Genomic DNA, 13961 nt, shown 5'->3' with positions numbered 1-13961 from the left:
GTCGTGCCACATGCGTGGCTCCTGCTTGTCACCTGCGTGCTCTCCACGCGGTCACTGCATCCTCTCCGCACGTCTGGTGTGTGCGCGCTGCACGCGCGCTGCCCCGCTGGCCGGGTAGCCCTTGGGCGACCTCCACGTGTCTGCGGCACGCCTGGCACACGCTCGCTCTGCGCTTGCTGTGCACTCGCACGCTCTTTGCACGCTCTGTCCACTCGCTCACCACACAGCTGCACGCTCACTGCACATCTGCATATTCATCGCACATCTGCACGCTCACTGCACATCTGCACGCTCACCGCACATCCGCACGCTCACTGCACATCTGCACACTCACTGCACATCTGCATATTCATCGCACATCTGCACGCTCACTGCACATCCGCACGCTCACTGCACATCTGCACACTCACTGCACATCTGCATATTCACTGCACATCTGCACACTCACTGCACATCTGCATATTCACTGCACATCTGCACACTCACTGCACACTCCCTCCACATTCACTGCTCATGCTCCACACTCACTATTCACTCTCTGCACGTTCCTGGCCTCTCTGCACACTCTGCACACTCTGCACACTGCACACTCCCTCTGTGCTCACCGCTCCTGTTCCTCACTCACCAGACGCTCCTGCCCTCCCTGCACACTCACCCCACACTCCTTGCACACTCACCCCACACTCCCACCACACTCCCTGCACACTCACCCCACACTCCTTGCACACTCACCCCACACTCCCTGCACACTCACCCCACACTCCTTGCACACTCACACCACACTCCCTGCACACTCACCCCACACTCCTTGCACACTCACACCACACTCCCTGCACACTCACCCCACACTCCTTGCACACTCACACCACACTCCCTGCACACTCTGCGCTGCCCCTGTCCCCAAAGGCTCCACGCCGGGAGGTGTCGGGGCGGTGCCGCTGACATTCAAACTGGGGCCGGGGGTGGCAAGAGGTGCGAGTGGCGCCTTCCTGCAGCTGCGGGGCCGTGGGCGAGCTGTGCAGCCGGGCGTGGCGAGCGCGCCGGCTCTGGGGCTGCCGGGAGCGGGCTGCGAGTGCCCCGTTTGCCTGGGGGCTCCCACTGGCGCAGGGCACTGGGACACAGCCCCTTCCCCGCCCCCCCTCCCTGCGCTGCACCCCGTCACAGCAGCGCTCACGAACCCGGGGTCCCTGCTCCGGTTGGCTCCGTGACCCCAGAAACCCCGCCGGGGCAGGGACCACGGGGGTGCCGGGCGAGAGGCTTCGGCAGCTCGTGGGCTGAGCTCCCAGCGCGCGGCTCCCAAACGTTTCTCGGGGAAACACGAATTTTGACGCATTTGATGCCACCCACGTGCTCGGTGGGTGCTGAGCACCCCCAGACCTCCAGCTTCGGGGGCTGCAAAGCTGGTGGCAGCAGAGCCCCCACAGCCCGTTTTTCATTGGCATCCGCGAGCAGCGAAACCCCCCAGGGCGGCCGTGTCCCCCCCGGTGCCGCGGGGCCAGGGCTCCCCGAGGGTCGGTGGAGCCCACGCGCCGAGATCGGCCGAGGGAAAACAGGAAAGCGCGGGGCCGTGCCGGAAAGCCGCTGGTGGTGGCGTGGGGCGCAGGGAGCGGAGCCGCTGGGGCCGCCCCCCCGCCCGCTGCCCCTCCCGGGCAGCTCGGCCGGCTGAGGACACGCGCGCTGCCCCGCGCCCCGTGGGATGGGCGCTCCGGGGAGGCAGCCGCGCGTGGGGAGCACGGGGCTTCCCCCGCCCCGGCCCTGCTGCTCCGCTTTGGAAGGGAAAAAGCAAAGTAAATCCGTTTTCCTGTGCTGTTTCCCGGCACGGCGGGGGCCGGGCGGGGGCACTGCAGCTCTGGCTCCGCTTCAACTGAAAAATCTTGCAAAAAAACCTGGAATTTCCTGCTGGGCAGAAACCCGGAGGTTTGGCTCGCCCAGAGCTGCTCGTGCTGCTGGGCTGGGACGGGAGGGACAGGGGACAGGGGGGACACAGGGGACATGCGCACGCCCAAGGCCGTGCTGCCCCGCACCAGCGGGTCTCCCGTGCAGGTCCCGCAGCCCTGAGCTCTTGGAGGAGCCCGAGCCGGAGGGCACAGGGCGAGCGACCGTTTCCTCGGGAGCAGCGGGCGGCACCACGCGCAGCCAAAACCAGAGCTGTTTCCTTTTGAACGCTCGGCCGCAGCGGAGCCCCCGCCCGGCCCAGAGCCCCCGCCCGCCCGGCGCTGGTGCCGCCGGTGTGTGGGGAAGGGGCGGCCCGAGCCCTGGGCACGTTACCGGCTCGGCCCGCGGCGCGGATCTGCAAACCCCTCCTGCTCTCACCCAGCCTGCGGGGGCCCGCGCACCCCACCAGCACCAGCGCAAAGTCACCAACAGGTCCGGGTGCAGCTAAACCCCGCTGCCAGGCCGGGCTCAGCTCTCGGCGCTCGCCCGCAGGTTCCGGCTCCCCTGCGAGGGGAGGCTGCGGCTCTGGGCCGCGAGCAGGAGGCTCCGCACGGGGACGAGGACGCAGGGGCTGCGGGGAACAGGCGGGGGCAGGAGCCGAGGAAGGGCGAGCGGCGGCTGCGGCGGCTCTGCAGGCCTGTCTGGGCAGCATCCTGCGCTGCCGCACGCGGGGGACGCGCTCGGCTGCTGCGGCAGCCCCGGCGGCTCTTCCCACCCAAAGGTGCTTTTCCTCCTCTTCTCCCTCGGCGGAGCTGGACCCGCACGGAAGCGGCCGGACCCTTCCCCCAAAAAAAGGGAGGGAGGGCAGGGTGGCGCCTCTCGGCCCCACGGGTGTCACACACCCCCGGACACAGCGCTTGTGGCATCCGGGGCCGGTGTGGACGGGAAAGCGGATGGAAAGGGACGTGAGCCGCGCAGCCCCCGCTCACAGCCCGGCACGCGTGTCCGCGGGTTTGTGCCCGTCCCCACTCGCACGCAGGATCCGGCCCCGCTCCCGGGGCCCAGCGCCCGTGCTGAGCTGGAACTCACCCCCTGCCCACGAGTTCCGGAGCCGGGAGAACCAGCCCGGGTGCAGGGACATTGCAGACGAGTCCGGACAAACGCCGGCTCTGCCCCACAGCCCAGAACGGGTGTGGGGCGCGGAGCAGCCGGACCCGGCGCCCGAGCAGTCGAACCGTGGGGCGGCAGCGCCAGAACACAACCCAGAGCTTTCGCAGCAGCGAGAACCAGCTCTCCAGAGCACTTCTGGGGAGCCCGAACACACCGCGTTTGCTCTGCTGACAGAAAAGCCTCTGACCAAGGCGCAATCACGAGACACCGGGCAATCGGAGCTTGCTATGTCAATACAACATAATTTATTGGTTCTGTTTCAGAGAACTATGGTGGTATCTGTACAAGTGTCCTAACGATAGCACAAGAAACAGAGTCACGTATGTACAGAGGTCCCAGCACACAGAGCAACCGTGCGAGGAGGAAGCGGTCGGCGGTGCAGTTTGGTCCTTTCTCTAAGCCCCGCTCCCCCAGCCCCGGGCAGACCCATCTACCCCCCTGGGGGCTCAAAGCCCCCGTCCCGCGGAGCCAGCGGCTCATGAGACACCGCGGTGCGAGACGTGAGCGGGAACGAGCTGCCGGGAAGGGGAGGGGGCTCCGTACCCTTGCGGGGAGCAGCAAACGGTCCACGCGGTGAGGCGGGTTGGACAGCCCGGTTCCTCCTCGGCGGGGCCACGTACCACGGGAGACGGGGAAGTGCAGGAGTCTAAGACCCCCCTCCCTGTCCCAGCGCCGTCCCTCTGCTCGGTCCCATCGGGAACGGGGCTGCTTGGCTCCGTACTGCCGGTGCGGATCCCCGTCCGTGGGGACAGCACCAGGGCTGGTCCTGGAGCAGCGCAGCTCAGCTCAGCGCTGCTGCAAGAGCCAAGAGCAGGTCCCCACCAGCACAGACCCCATCAGTGCTGGCCTAACCACGACAGAAACCCAAGTCCAAGTCTTTCAGAGGGAAACCAAGGAGGGCCAAGCCTTGGGGCCAGGAGGCCAAGCGGAGGGCGAGCAGAAATGCAGCTCTGTCCGAGAGCTGGGCTCGCAGCCAGGGGAAGAGGTGCCGGAACCAACCAGCACCCAGGGGACCCACGGACACCGGCACCTCTTCCCCAGACCCCACGTACCCTCCTTCGCAGGGGAACGGGTGTCCGGGGGCAGCACCGCGGCGGCCACGGCCCCGCGAGCCGCTCAGCTCCATCGGAGGCGCCCGGCTCGCTCAGCGGCTGCACTGAGGGACGGGGCCGAGCAGCCGGGGCGGCCCCCCCACCCCCAACAGCATCTCCGCCGAGCGGCCCACAATATTAGCTTTTTTTTATAGAAATTACTATAAAAAACTAGTTTATCTAGAGCATCTTTAAAAAAATATTCCTGCGATATCACAGTTTTACATTGAAACTCGTTAAAAATATATAGATTTCTTTAGCAAAACGTCTCTTGTTCTCCCCGTGAATCGCGTCTCTGGTGCAGGAGGGGGCTCGGAGACGCGCCGAGGTGGGAGCAGGAGGGTCCGGTCTCAGTGGCACATCCGAGAGGTCATTTCCTTCTGCCAAAGGGACAGACAAGACAAGGGACGATGAACCAAACCCAGAGCGCAGGCGAGGGTGCGGATGCGCACACCTCCCTGCGCTCAGCCCAAGCGCCCCCCCGAGGCGGTGACAGCGGGAGCTGCGCTTGGGCAGGCCCGTGTCCCCGCGGGACCCCCGGCCCACCCGGACACCCACCAGCGGCTCCAGCTCCTTGGTGTCGATGAGATTGAATTCTTTCACGAAGTAGTAAAAGTGCTTGTAGCAGGTGTTGACGTGGGCTTCCGAGCCCATCTGGGTGATGCGGTCGAAGTGGTGGATGTAGACGTGGACGAAGACGCGGAAGAGCCTGGAGAGAATCTTCTTCACCACCGGCAGAAAGTTCTTGGGGAAGGGAGTACCTGGGGGACACAACCACGAGAAACCTTCAGCAAACTTAAACGGGCTCCTTGGGGCTGGAATACATGGATAAAAGGGAGACTGAAACAAAAGGGCCTGCGCCCCGGGCCGTCTCCAGCTCCCCTCTGTCCGGGTGCGGTTTCTGAAGGCGCGGATCTCTCAAGCGACAGCGCTGCCGCCGTCGGTCGTGGCGCGAACGCGGGCTCAGGGACCCCCGGCAGCTGCTCCAGTCCCACCGAGTCTTCTGCTCCTGTTCGGCGCGTTTGTATAGACAGGGCCGGATGGGTACAACCAAGCCACTTCCCCAAAGAAACAGCCGGTGCTGTCAACTCCCCACAGTTACCTGGTGTTTTGATACGTCTGTAGCTCTTTGGTTAAAAATTAAAGGCACTAAGGTCCCCCTTAAAGACACCGGTTCTTGGGGACCTGTTCAGCCGGGGCCCAAGCAGCCACCTCGGTACAATATTGCAGTTCAGAGTTCACAGAGGCGGTTTCTGGAGGAACCGGGATTAGTTAAACCCTTTCAGGCCCTGCAAGCACCGCAGCTTCTCCCTCAGCGTTAAGTGAGGACTCCAGTAAAAGTTGAGCTGGAAATAACAGCGACAACCCCAACCCAACCCTGGTGCTGTCGGGAACTCGATTCCCCGAGCAGGACAGCAGGACGGACAGCAGGACAGCAGAACGGACAGCAGGACAGCAGGACGGACAGCAGGACAGCGGAACAGCAGGACGGACAGCAGGACAGCGGAACAGCAGGATGGACAGCAGGACAGCGGAACAGCGGAACAGCAGGACAGCAGGACAGCAGGACGGACAGCAGGACAGCAGGACAGCGCCGTTGCGCTGCGCAGGGCGCTCTGCAGCAGCCGGGACTGACGGCGGCGTCTGGGCGAGCGAGGAGCGGGGAGGATCCGAACCGGCTCTTGGCGCCCACTCCAGGTCCCAGCAGCGTCCCGGCCGGGGCGGAGCAGCCCGGGGACGTTTGTGTGGCCGACGTGTCCCACACGGACCAAGCGCGTCCAGGGCTCTGCCGGCGGGAGCGAGGGGGCTCGGCTGGTCCTGGCTCCTGCGCCCGGGAGCAGCTCTGCATGGATCCACCGCATTTCCCCAGCGCTTTTCACATCTTATTCAACACCAAATAGAGAAAAAACCCAACGATCTTTGCCCCAGCGCTGCATTTGGATACGCACACTGAGGAGTTTCAGGCCAAATTCTCATTTCCATCACCCTGGCGACAGATAAAGCGCCGCCCTCCCTCTGCACCGAGCCGGGTGTGAGCCGGGGCGCCGGGCTCCACGGGGCAGCGCCAGCCCACGCCGGCCCTAATAACAAAGAGGTTAATTAGGGAGATGTGGCCACCAGCGCCGCGCTGCCGCGGAGCTGGAATCAGCGCGGAAGAGCCGCGTCAGGAGGCCACGTCCCGCCTGAGCCGCTCCGGAGCGGGTCAGGGGCTGGTTGTGCCAGTCTGGGCTCAGCCTGGCTTTGCTCAAGGTACCAGGGCTCCCGGGGGACTCTGGCGCAGCTCCGGGTGCTGCAGCGCTCCAGGAGGGCTCCGCGGTTGCTCAGCTGAGGTCACCGCGATCCGCTGCCCGGAGCAGCACACGGGGATCCCGGCTCTGCTGCGAGGGCGAGCGTGCGACCGCACCTCCTGCGACGGGAGCGGGACCCGAGGGCCCAGGGAGCAGGCTCTGCCCCACTGCCCTCCTCCCAGCCCGAGCTGGACCCGAACTCACCGACGTTGGTGGGGAAGATGTCCTCGTTGTTGATCTGCACCTCGATCCAGTCCATCAGCAGGTTCATGTACTGCGGGGCAGACAGGGCCGTGGGCCTGCGGTACTTGTGCTCGTCCTGCCAGCGATACTCGTACTTGGGCCCCCCGGACATGACGGGGCAGGACTGCTCGGTGCAGTAGTCGCTGATGGTGCCGTAGATGAGGTTGATGCGGTTGAAGAAGTCCACCACGTGCACGGCCACCCAGTCGTTCTGCTCCTCGCCCGGCGGCAGCTGGACCGCGACTTTCAGGTCCAGGCCGGCGTTGAGCGAAGCTTGAGCCTTCTTGTGCAGCTCGAACCGCTGAGTCCCCGGCTCGAACTTGCGCTTGGGCCGGAAGGTTTTGTCTTTATTGAACACTTGCTTTAGCGCATGGGACATTTTTCCTCTCTCCCCTCTGCTCCAGGCCCCTGGCGACGGCAGACGCGGCTCCCCGGGGCGGCTCTGATCCTCAGAGAAACCGCCCCCCGCTCATCTGCTCCGATCTGCGAGGAGCACAGAAGGGCGGCGATTAGGAGCAGCTCCCTCAGCAGGAACCTCCCTAAACCCCGCAGGAAGGGGTCGGATGCCATCTGGGCCCGGCTGCGGGCGGGGGGACGCCCACCCCAGCTTGTTGTCCTCCCCCTTGGTCTGTCAGAGGGACCTGGGCAGGGGGCAGAGTCCCCGCAGGGTCTCCTGGCATGGGGAACCAGCTCTAGAGCCAAGAGACGCGACAGGAAGGGACAAAACGAGACGCCGAGGAGCCCCCGGTGCCACCCAGCATGGCCTTTGCAGGATCTGGCTCCGTCCACACCGAGAGCCCCAAACCCCACAGAAACGGGGAAAAACCTCCCCCCTGTTCAGCTCCAGCACAGCAAGGGATTAAGAAGGGCGGAACTTCCAGTTGTGCTCTACCCGGGTCGGATTCCTCACCCCCGCCTCCCCCGCTCTGGAAAGCGGGCACCTGAGCGCCGGGGCCGAACCAGCCGGGGCCGAACCAGCCGGGGCCGAACCAGCCGGGGCCGGAGCCGCCGGGGCCGCAGCGACAGACGAGACACGGAGGGGAAGGAGAAAAAGAAGAAGTTGCAGCTCAGGCGCCCGGAAAGAGAAGATCCCGAAATAACAGCGGCTCAAGCGCAGCCGCAGCCCCTCCTGCAGGTGCACACGGGAACGCGCTCTCACTTCCCCTTCAGCTCGCTGTGCGCCCAAGACGGGGGAAGCTGGAACACCGGGGGGAGCTGGAACACCGGGGGGAGCTGGAACACCGGGGGGAGCTGGAACACCGGGGGGAAGCTGGAACACCGGGGGGAGCTGGAACACCGGGGGGAGCTGGAACACCGGGGGGAGCTGGAACACCGGGGGGAAGCTGGAACACCGGGGGGAGCTGGAACACCGGGGGGAGCTGGAACACCGGGGGGAGCTGGAACACCGAGAAAGCTCGTCCTGCTCTGCCAGCCCATGGAAGGAATCGGCTCCGAGAGGCGAGCTGGGGCCCGAACGGGTGCGGAGGGCAGCACCGCGCCGGTTACCTGCGCTAATCACACCCCCTTTGCTCCCGCACCCAGCCCCTCGTGCAACTCCTGCCAGGCTGCTCTTTGCGGGAAGCTCAGGGCACAAAGCTGCGCGTACCAAAGGCACCATTTCACACGTGCTGCACAGGGAAACACACACCGTCACAGAAAGGCGCTGCGGCTGATGCCTCACCCGCCCGGCAGATAAAGAGTTCCCGCAATTTAGTAGGGAAGTGAGCAAACGAGTCCCTTTCACCAAGCAGAAACCTACTCAGATGTACCTCCAGCACTGTTCAAACAGGCAGGCAGTGCCCTCACAGGCTGGCCAGGAAACCCCGACCCACGGTCCAGCCTCCCCCGGCCGCACGGGGCACAGCGCTGAGCGGCTGCCTCCCGGCTGAGGGCGAGCGCTGGAACACAGAGCAGCAAACCCGCAGCAAACGCGGCTCTGGGAGGTGTTTGATGGCAGCACCGCCGTGGTTGGAGGACGGAGGCGGCAGCGCGTGTCACCCGGCTGTGTCACCCGGCTGTGTCACCCGGCTGTGTCACCCGGCTGTGTCACAGCCCGGCCACATCCTGCGGCACAGCGCGGCGGTGGCACCGGGGCAGCGCCGGCTGCAGAACCGGCCCTGTGGGCAGCGGGAAATGGGTCCCAGAGACACTGCAGGCGATGATCTCCCGGCGCTGGAGAGGGACAAGAAACGCCCTTTACCTGCAAGCAGCCGCGGAGCAGCACGAGCACCGCGCTCCGCGCAGCCCCGGCAGCGGCAGCCCCGGCGCCGTCCGGCTCCGCTCCTGTGCTGTGAGCTGAGTCTGACTCCAGCGACCCCACTCGTGTCCCAGCTGGCCCGGGGCCGGAGCCGCGCGCTGTCCCTCCAGGGGACGTGGCCGCGTGTCTGAGCGGGGGCCGGGAAAACTGGGGCAAAACCAGAGCAAAACGTCCCCTGGGGCTTGGCCGCGCACATCCAGAAGCAAACAGCCATCATCTTCTGGGAGACGTCGTCGTTTGAGCATCATGGAGAGACTCTGAACGCGGCTGATCGGGCACCGAGGCAGCGCCTGTCCCACAACAGCATCCGCGACCCCGTCCGTGTGACCGGGGAGCAATCGGCTGTCAGACCCCGCATCGGTCTGAAGGCGTCCGCGAAAGAGGGGCTGAGACTTCAGGCAGACGCAGCCTATGTAACGACGGCCTCTGAGCGCAGCCGAGCTGGGAAACGCTCAGCGCCGGGAAGAAACAGAATAAAAAGGCACAGAGAGCAACAGCGCCCCTGACATCGCTGGGACAGCAGCGCCCGACGCCTCCCGCCACGCGCTGAGCCACAGCCGGGCAGCAGGGGAGAGCAAGGAGAGGTCAGAAAAACCAGGACGCGGGACATGGAAGCACCTGGACAGCGTTTGCCGGCTTCAAAGAGGAGGAAAGCAAGGAATCCCCCACACAAACGTGCAGCACGTTGTGTTTGCTCTTCCCGTGCTGTGATCAGCACACGACAGCAGAGCCGCGACGGCCTCGGCCGCCCCGATCTCCAACCTCCGGCTCCTCTGCTGCCGGGGCTGAGAGCAGCGACCGCGCCGTGTGCCGGTCCCCGTGCCCCGTGTGCCCTCTGCGCCCTGTGCGTCCCGTGTGCCCTGTGCACTCTGTGCGTCCCGTGTGCCCCGTGTGCCCTGTGCACTCTGTGCGTCCCGTGTGCCCCGTGTGCCCTGTGCACTCTGTGTGTCCCGTGCGCCCCATGTGCCCTCTGCGCCCCGTGTGCCCCGTGTACTCTGTGTGTCCCGTGCGCCCCATGTGCCCTCTGCACCCTGTGCGCCCCGTGTGCCCCGTGTACTCTGTGTGTCCCGTGTGCCCCATGTGCCCTCTGCACCCTGTGCGCCCCGTGTGCCCCGTGTACTCTGTGTGTCCCGTGCGCCCCATGTGCCCTCTGCACCCTGTGCGCCCCGTGTGCCCCGTGTACTCTGTGTGTCCCGTGCGCCCCATGTGCCCTCTGCGCCCTGTGCGCCCCGTGTACTCTGTGTGTCCCGTGCGCCCCGTGTGCCCTCTGCGCCCCGTGTGCCCAGGGACCAGCCCCCTCCCCTCCCAAACCTGCTCCCCACGCCGCCCGCTGGCGCGTTCCCTCGGCAGGAGCAGCGGATGGCGCGGAGCTGCCCCACTGCAAACCAGGCTCCGGCGGCCGCTCAGCCCCGTCCCTCGGGTACGGAACGAGGAGAAAGTCTCGTCGTCCGGAACACGCGGGAACCAGCCCCTTTGCGCCCCCCCGGGTCTGCCCTCCCCGCACAGAGAGCGGCCCCAAACCTCTCCAGGCGCCCCGGGACTGCTCGGCAGCGCCGTGCGGCTGTGACGCAGCCAGGGGAGGAGTAGCAAGGAAAAGGAAAACAAAAAGCAAGCCAGCAAGCTCCTGCCTGCACCTCCAGCCACAGCACAGCCAGCTCCTGCCTGCACCTCCAGTCACAGCACAGCCAGCTCCTGCCTGCACCTCCAGCCACAGCACAGCCAGCTCCTGCCTGCACCTCCAGTCACAGCACAGCCAGCTCCTGCCTGCACCTCCAGCCACAGCACAGCGCTCTCACCATCTCGGCCCGGTCCCTGCGGCTGCTGCGGGTGCTCCAGGCAGCGGGGCAGAGCTTCCTCTTTCAGAAGAGGGTCAAATAAAAGATGTAAAAAAAAGGAATCGCCCTTTCGGAAGAAAAGCAGTTACTGTCTGGCGCTGAGAGCAGATGCGGGTGAGGTTTGCTCTTCCCCTCCACGAGGGGATATGGCAGGAATCCAACACGCTCGCGTGTCTCCAGGCGAGGAATGAGCCCACTGATGTGGAGCTGGAGATCACCTCGGCGCTAACCACATCACAGGGCCTCCCGCCGCACCGCGAGAGGAAGAGAAGAGAAGGAAAGGGCCCAGACAGCAGCCCCAAGAGCAGCCTGCAGCCAGGGGGGGCTGAAAGACTAATGGGCCTGGCTCGGCTCTTGCTTCCAACTGGACCAGGTTTTGGATGGATCTGTCTCACGTCCTGCGCCCCGGGTGCCCTCAGAGCCGGCACAGAGGGACGGAGCCGCAGCCGCAATTCACCGAACCCCCGGAGCAGCCGAGCGCGGCACCGAGCGGCACCGGCACCTCTGCCCCCGCCTGACACAACAGCAGAGCCCGGCGCCTCGGGACACCATCCACGGCTTCCCGGGCAGGTCCGAGCAGCTGCAGCGCAGCGCACGTTTCTGCTTTGCACACTTGCAAAGCTTCTTTTCCCAGCCTCTGCTGCCTCCGTTCCGTCCGCCCGCCCCGCGTTCCTGGAGCAGCCACCCGCCCCGGAGCGCGGGGCCGTCTCCCGAGCGCAGGACGCAGCCTGCGCGCAACCAGGGGGGCGAACGGCAGAGCAGGGCCCGCACGCCTCTGCCCGCCAGGGCATCTGGAGAAGGGAGGATAAAGACGCGGCCTAGGGTGCACTCTTTGCTGGAAGCATTAGGTGGATATTACGTATTTCTAAAGATAAGCCCCTAAACCTCCAGCAAAGCTGGTTATGGATCCACTTACAGCAGCGTTCATGGCCCAAGTTGCACAAAATGCTATTAGAACTCAGAAGTTGAAGGCAGCTCCTTCCCTCGTCTGATCGCGGCGTGCAGGGTGGGTGGGTTCTGTGCCCCCACACAGGAAGGGCCTTTCCCTCGTGAACCGTGGCCTGGAGACCCCCGGCCCATCCACGGAGTCACCAAACGCGGCACACGCCCAACGGCCCAACCGGGACTGGAGCGCAGGGTTTGGTTCAGCGATGCTCCACGTCCCCTCGGCGAACGGGCGGCGCTGGAGCCGCTGTGGACGAGGGCGCGTCTGCAAACAGCTCCGCCCGAAAGCCCAGATCCTGAGGGACTCCGCTCAAGAGGCCGAGTGCGCCCGGAGCGCCCAAAGCTCAGCCAGGGACGGGAGAGCCCGTCTGCGGCTCTGACAGCGGCACCAGTGACCGCACCACCCGCAGCGCATTCAGGAGCATCCCGAGAGCCGAGCAGGCTCTGGACCAGCTCCCCGCTCAGCGCCGGCCCCGCAGCCAGGGCAGGAGGTTTTGCGAACGCACCCCGGGCCGGCGGGGCCCCCGCGCCGCGCTCCCCCTGCCCGGGGATTCTCGAAGGTCACCAGCTCACCCTCCTGCCCGAATCCACTTCGCAAGTGCATGACTGAGACAGAAAGTGAATCTAAGGCGTGGAATACACAGCCCAAGAAACGGCGACCGACACACGCAGAGGTGATGGAGCCCAAAGCCTGGAGAGGAAGCAGAGGGCAAGGAGCAGGCCCCAGGGACCGTGAGAACAGGTGGCCGGGGAGGTTCCCCATCTCCCGGCAAAGCCCCTGCCCCGCCATCGGGCAGAAACTTCCGGCCCGGAACGGGGTTGAGACAAAGGACGATGGAAGGGGAGAAAGTGCGGGCGCGCTCAGCGCGGGGCCGAGGGACAAGGGGACCCCGCCGCCGAAACGCTTTTCCTAAACATCGCTGCCGCACGCTGGACAAATCCAAAGCCCTGGGTCGCCTCCCTCCAGAGAACCCCTTCCCTTCCCTTCCCTTCCCTTCCCTTCCCTTCCCTTCCCTTCCCTTCCCTTCCCTTCCCTTCCCTTCCCTTCCCCTCCCTCTGTCTGTCCGTCCTCTCCCCAGGAGCGGTTTCACCGAGGACCGCGCTGCCGCGCTCGGGCTCAGGGGCCGGAACGACCCTGCCCGGGGCCCCGCGGGTCCCCGCACGACGGCCGAGCCGCAGCTCGGAAAAGGGCGGAGAAAGGCCGTCCTGCCCGAGCACCGACAACACCGAGGAGCCCGAACCGCAGCGCTTCGCCTACAGCGGAAACGTTTATCAGAGACGGACGGGGGCGAGAGGCGGAATGAACCGCAAGAGCATCCACGGCGGCCAAGCCCCGACGCTCCGCGCTGCTCTTCCCCTTGATTCGGGGTTTTTGGGGGCTTCGGGGCGCTAACGGAGGCTGCAGCGGGTCCGAGCGGCCCCGGAGCCGCCGCCATCGGCCGCGTCTCTGCCGCAGCATCCCGCGGCTCTTCTGCTCCGGGACGCGGCACCACGGGCGGAACCGGGTTTTTAAGCCGGGCTTTTTTAAGCCCCGGGGGCTCTGGGGGCCCCTCCGTACGAACCGCAGCCCAGCGAGCGCGGAGCCACCGGCAAAGCCGCCACTGCCGGCCCCGGAGGACAGACACACCATCCACAAAGCAGCTGGAAGTCCCGGCTCAACAGGTCGCGGTTCCGCTCGGTGCGACCGCACGGCCCTGCCGCCCGGGAACGGGCGACCCGACATACCGGGGGCTGCGGACAGGGACCCCGCGCACGGCTGGGGACCCCCGGCCCGGCCCCGCCGCCTCCCGAGGCCGCCCCGGCCTCCCCTCCCGTCCCGCTGGCCCCTCAGCCCGTCCCGCTGGCCCCTCGCCCGTTCCCGGCCCCGCTCCCCGCACCTGGCCGGCCGCAGCTAATCCGTGTCGGCGCGGACGCAGCTCCCCTCGTGTGCCGCAGCACTCCGCCCCCCGCCCGGCGCCGCAGCACTGGCGCTCTCCCGCGCGGCCCCACTCCGCGCGCGACCGCCGGCCCTACTTCCTCTTAAAGGGCCCGCCCGCCCGCGCCTGGCGGCCGCCGGCTCCTCCCGCGGGCGGGACCGGGGCGCGGGCCGCGGTTCGTGTTCTCTTTTAGTTTAATCTGTTCTCTTTTACTATTTTCTATTTTACCCTAGATTATCTTCTTTTGCTCTATTTTATTTTCCTTTACTCTTTTATTGCATTTCATTCTATTTTTTTCATTTTACTGTGGTTTATGCATTTTCTTTTTAATTACTTTTATT

At 65.9% G+C, this 13961-nt stretch overlaps 1 protein-coding gene across 1 annotated transcript; it reads right to left on the bottom strand.

Moving 5' to 3' along the window:
- Nucleotides 1–3267: 3267 nt before the first annotated feature.
- Nucleotides 3268–13709, bottom strand: MOB3A (MOB kinase activator 3A). The gene is made up of 4 exons (XM_065858506.2): nt 13582–13709; nt 6629–7150; nt 4695–4897; nt 3268–4516 (listed from the first exon to the last, which is right to left on the bottom strand). Exons 2-4 carry the CDS (start codon nt 7044–7046, stop codon nt 4487–4489), a joined length of 651 nt encoding a protein of 216 aa, XP_065714578.1. The 5' UTR covers nt 7047–7150; nt 13582–13709; the 3' UTR covers nt 3268–4486.
- Between the last annotated feature and the right edge of the window lie 252 nt (nt 13710–13961).

The sequence above is a fragment of the Patagioenas fasciata genome, chromosome 27 (assembly GCF_037038585.1).
Source record: "Patagioenas fasciata isolate bPatFas1 chromosome 27, bPatFas1.hap1, whole genome shotgun sequence".
NCBI classification, from domain to species: domain Eukaryota; kingdom Metazoa; phylum Chordata; class Aves; order Columbiformes; family Columbidae; genus Patagioenas; species Patagioenas fasciata.
The sequence above is the reverse complement of the archived record's forward strand: the minus strand, read 5'-3'. Positions and strand labels throughout refer to the sequence as shown.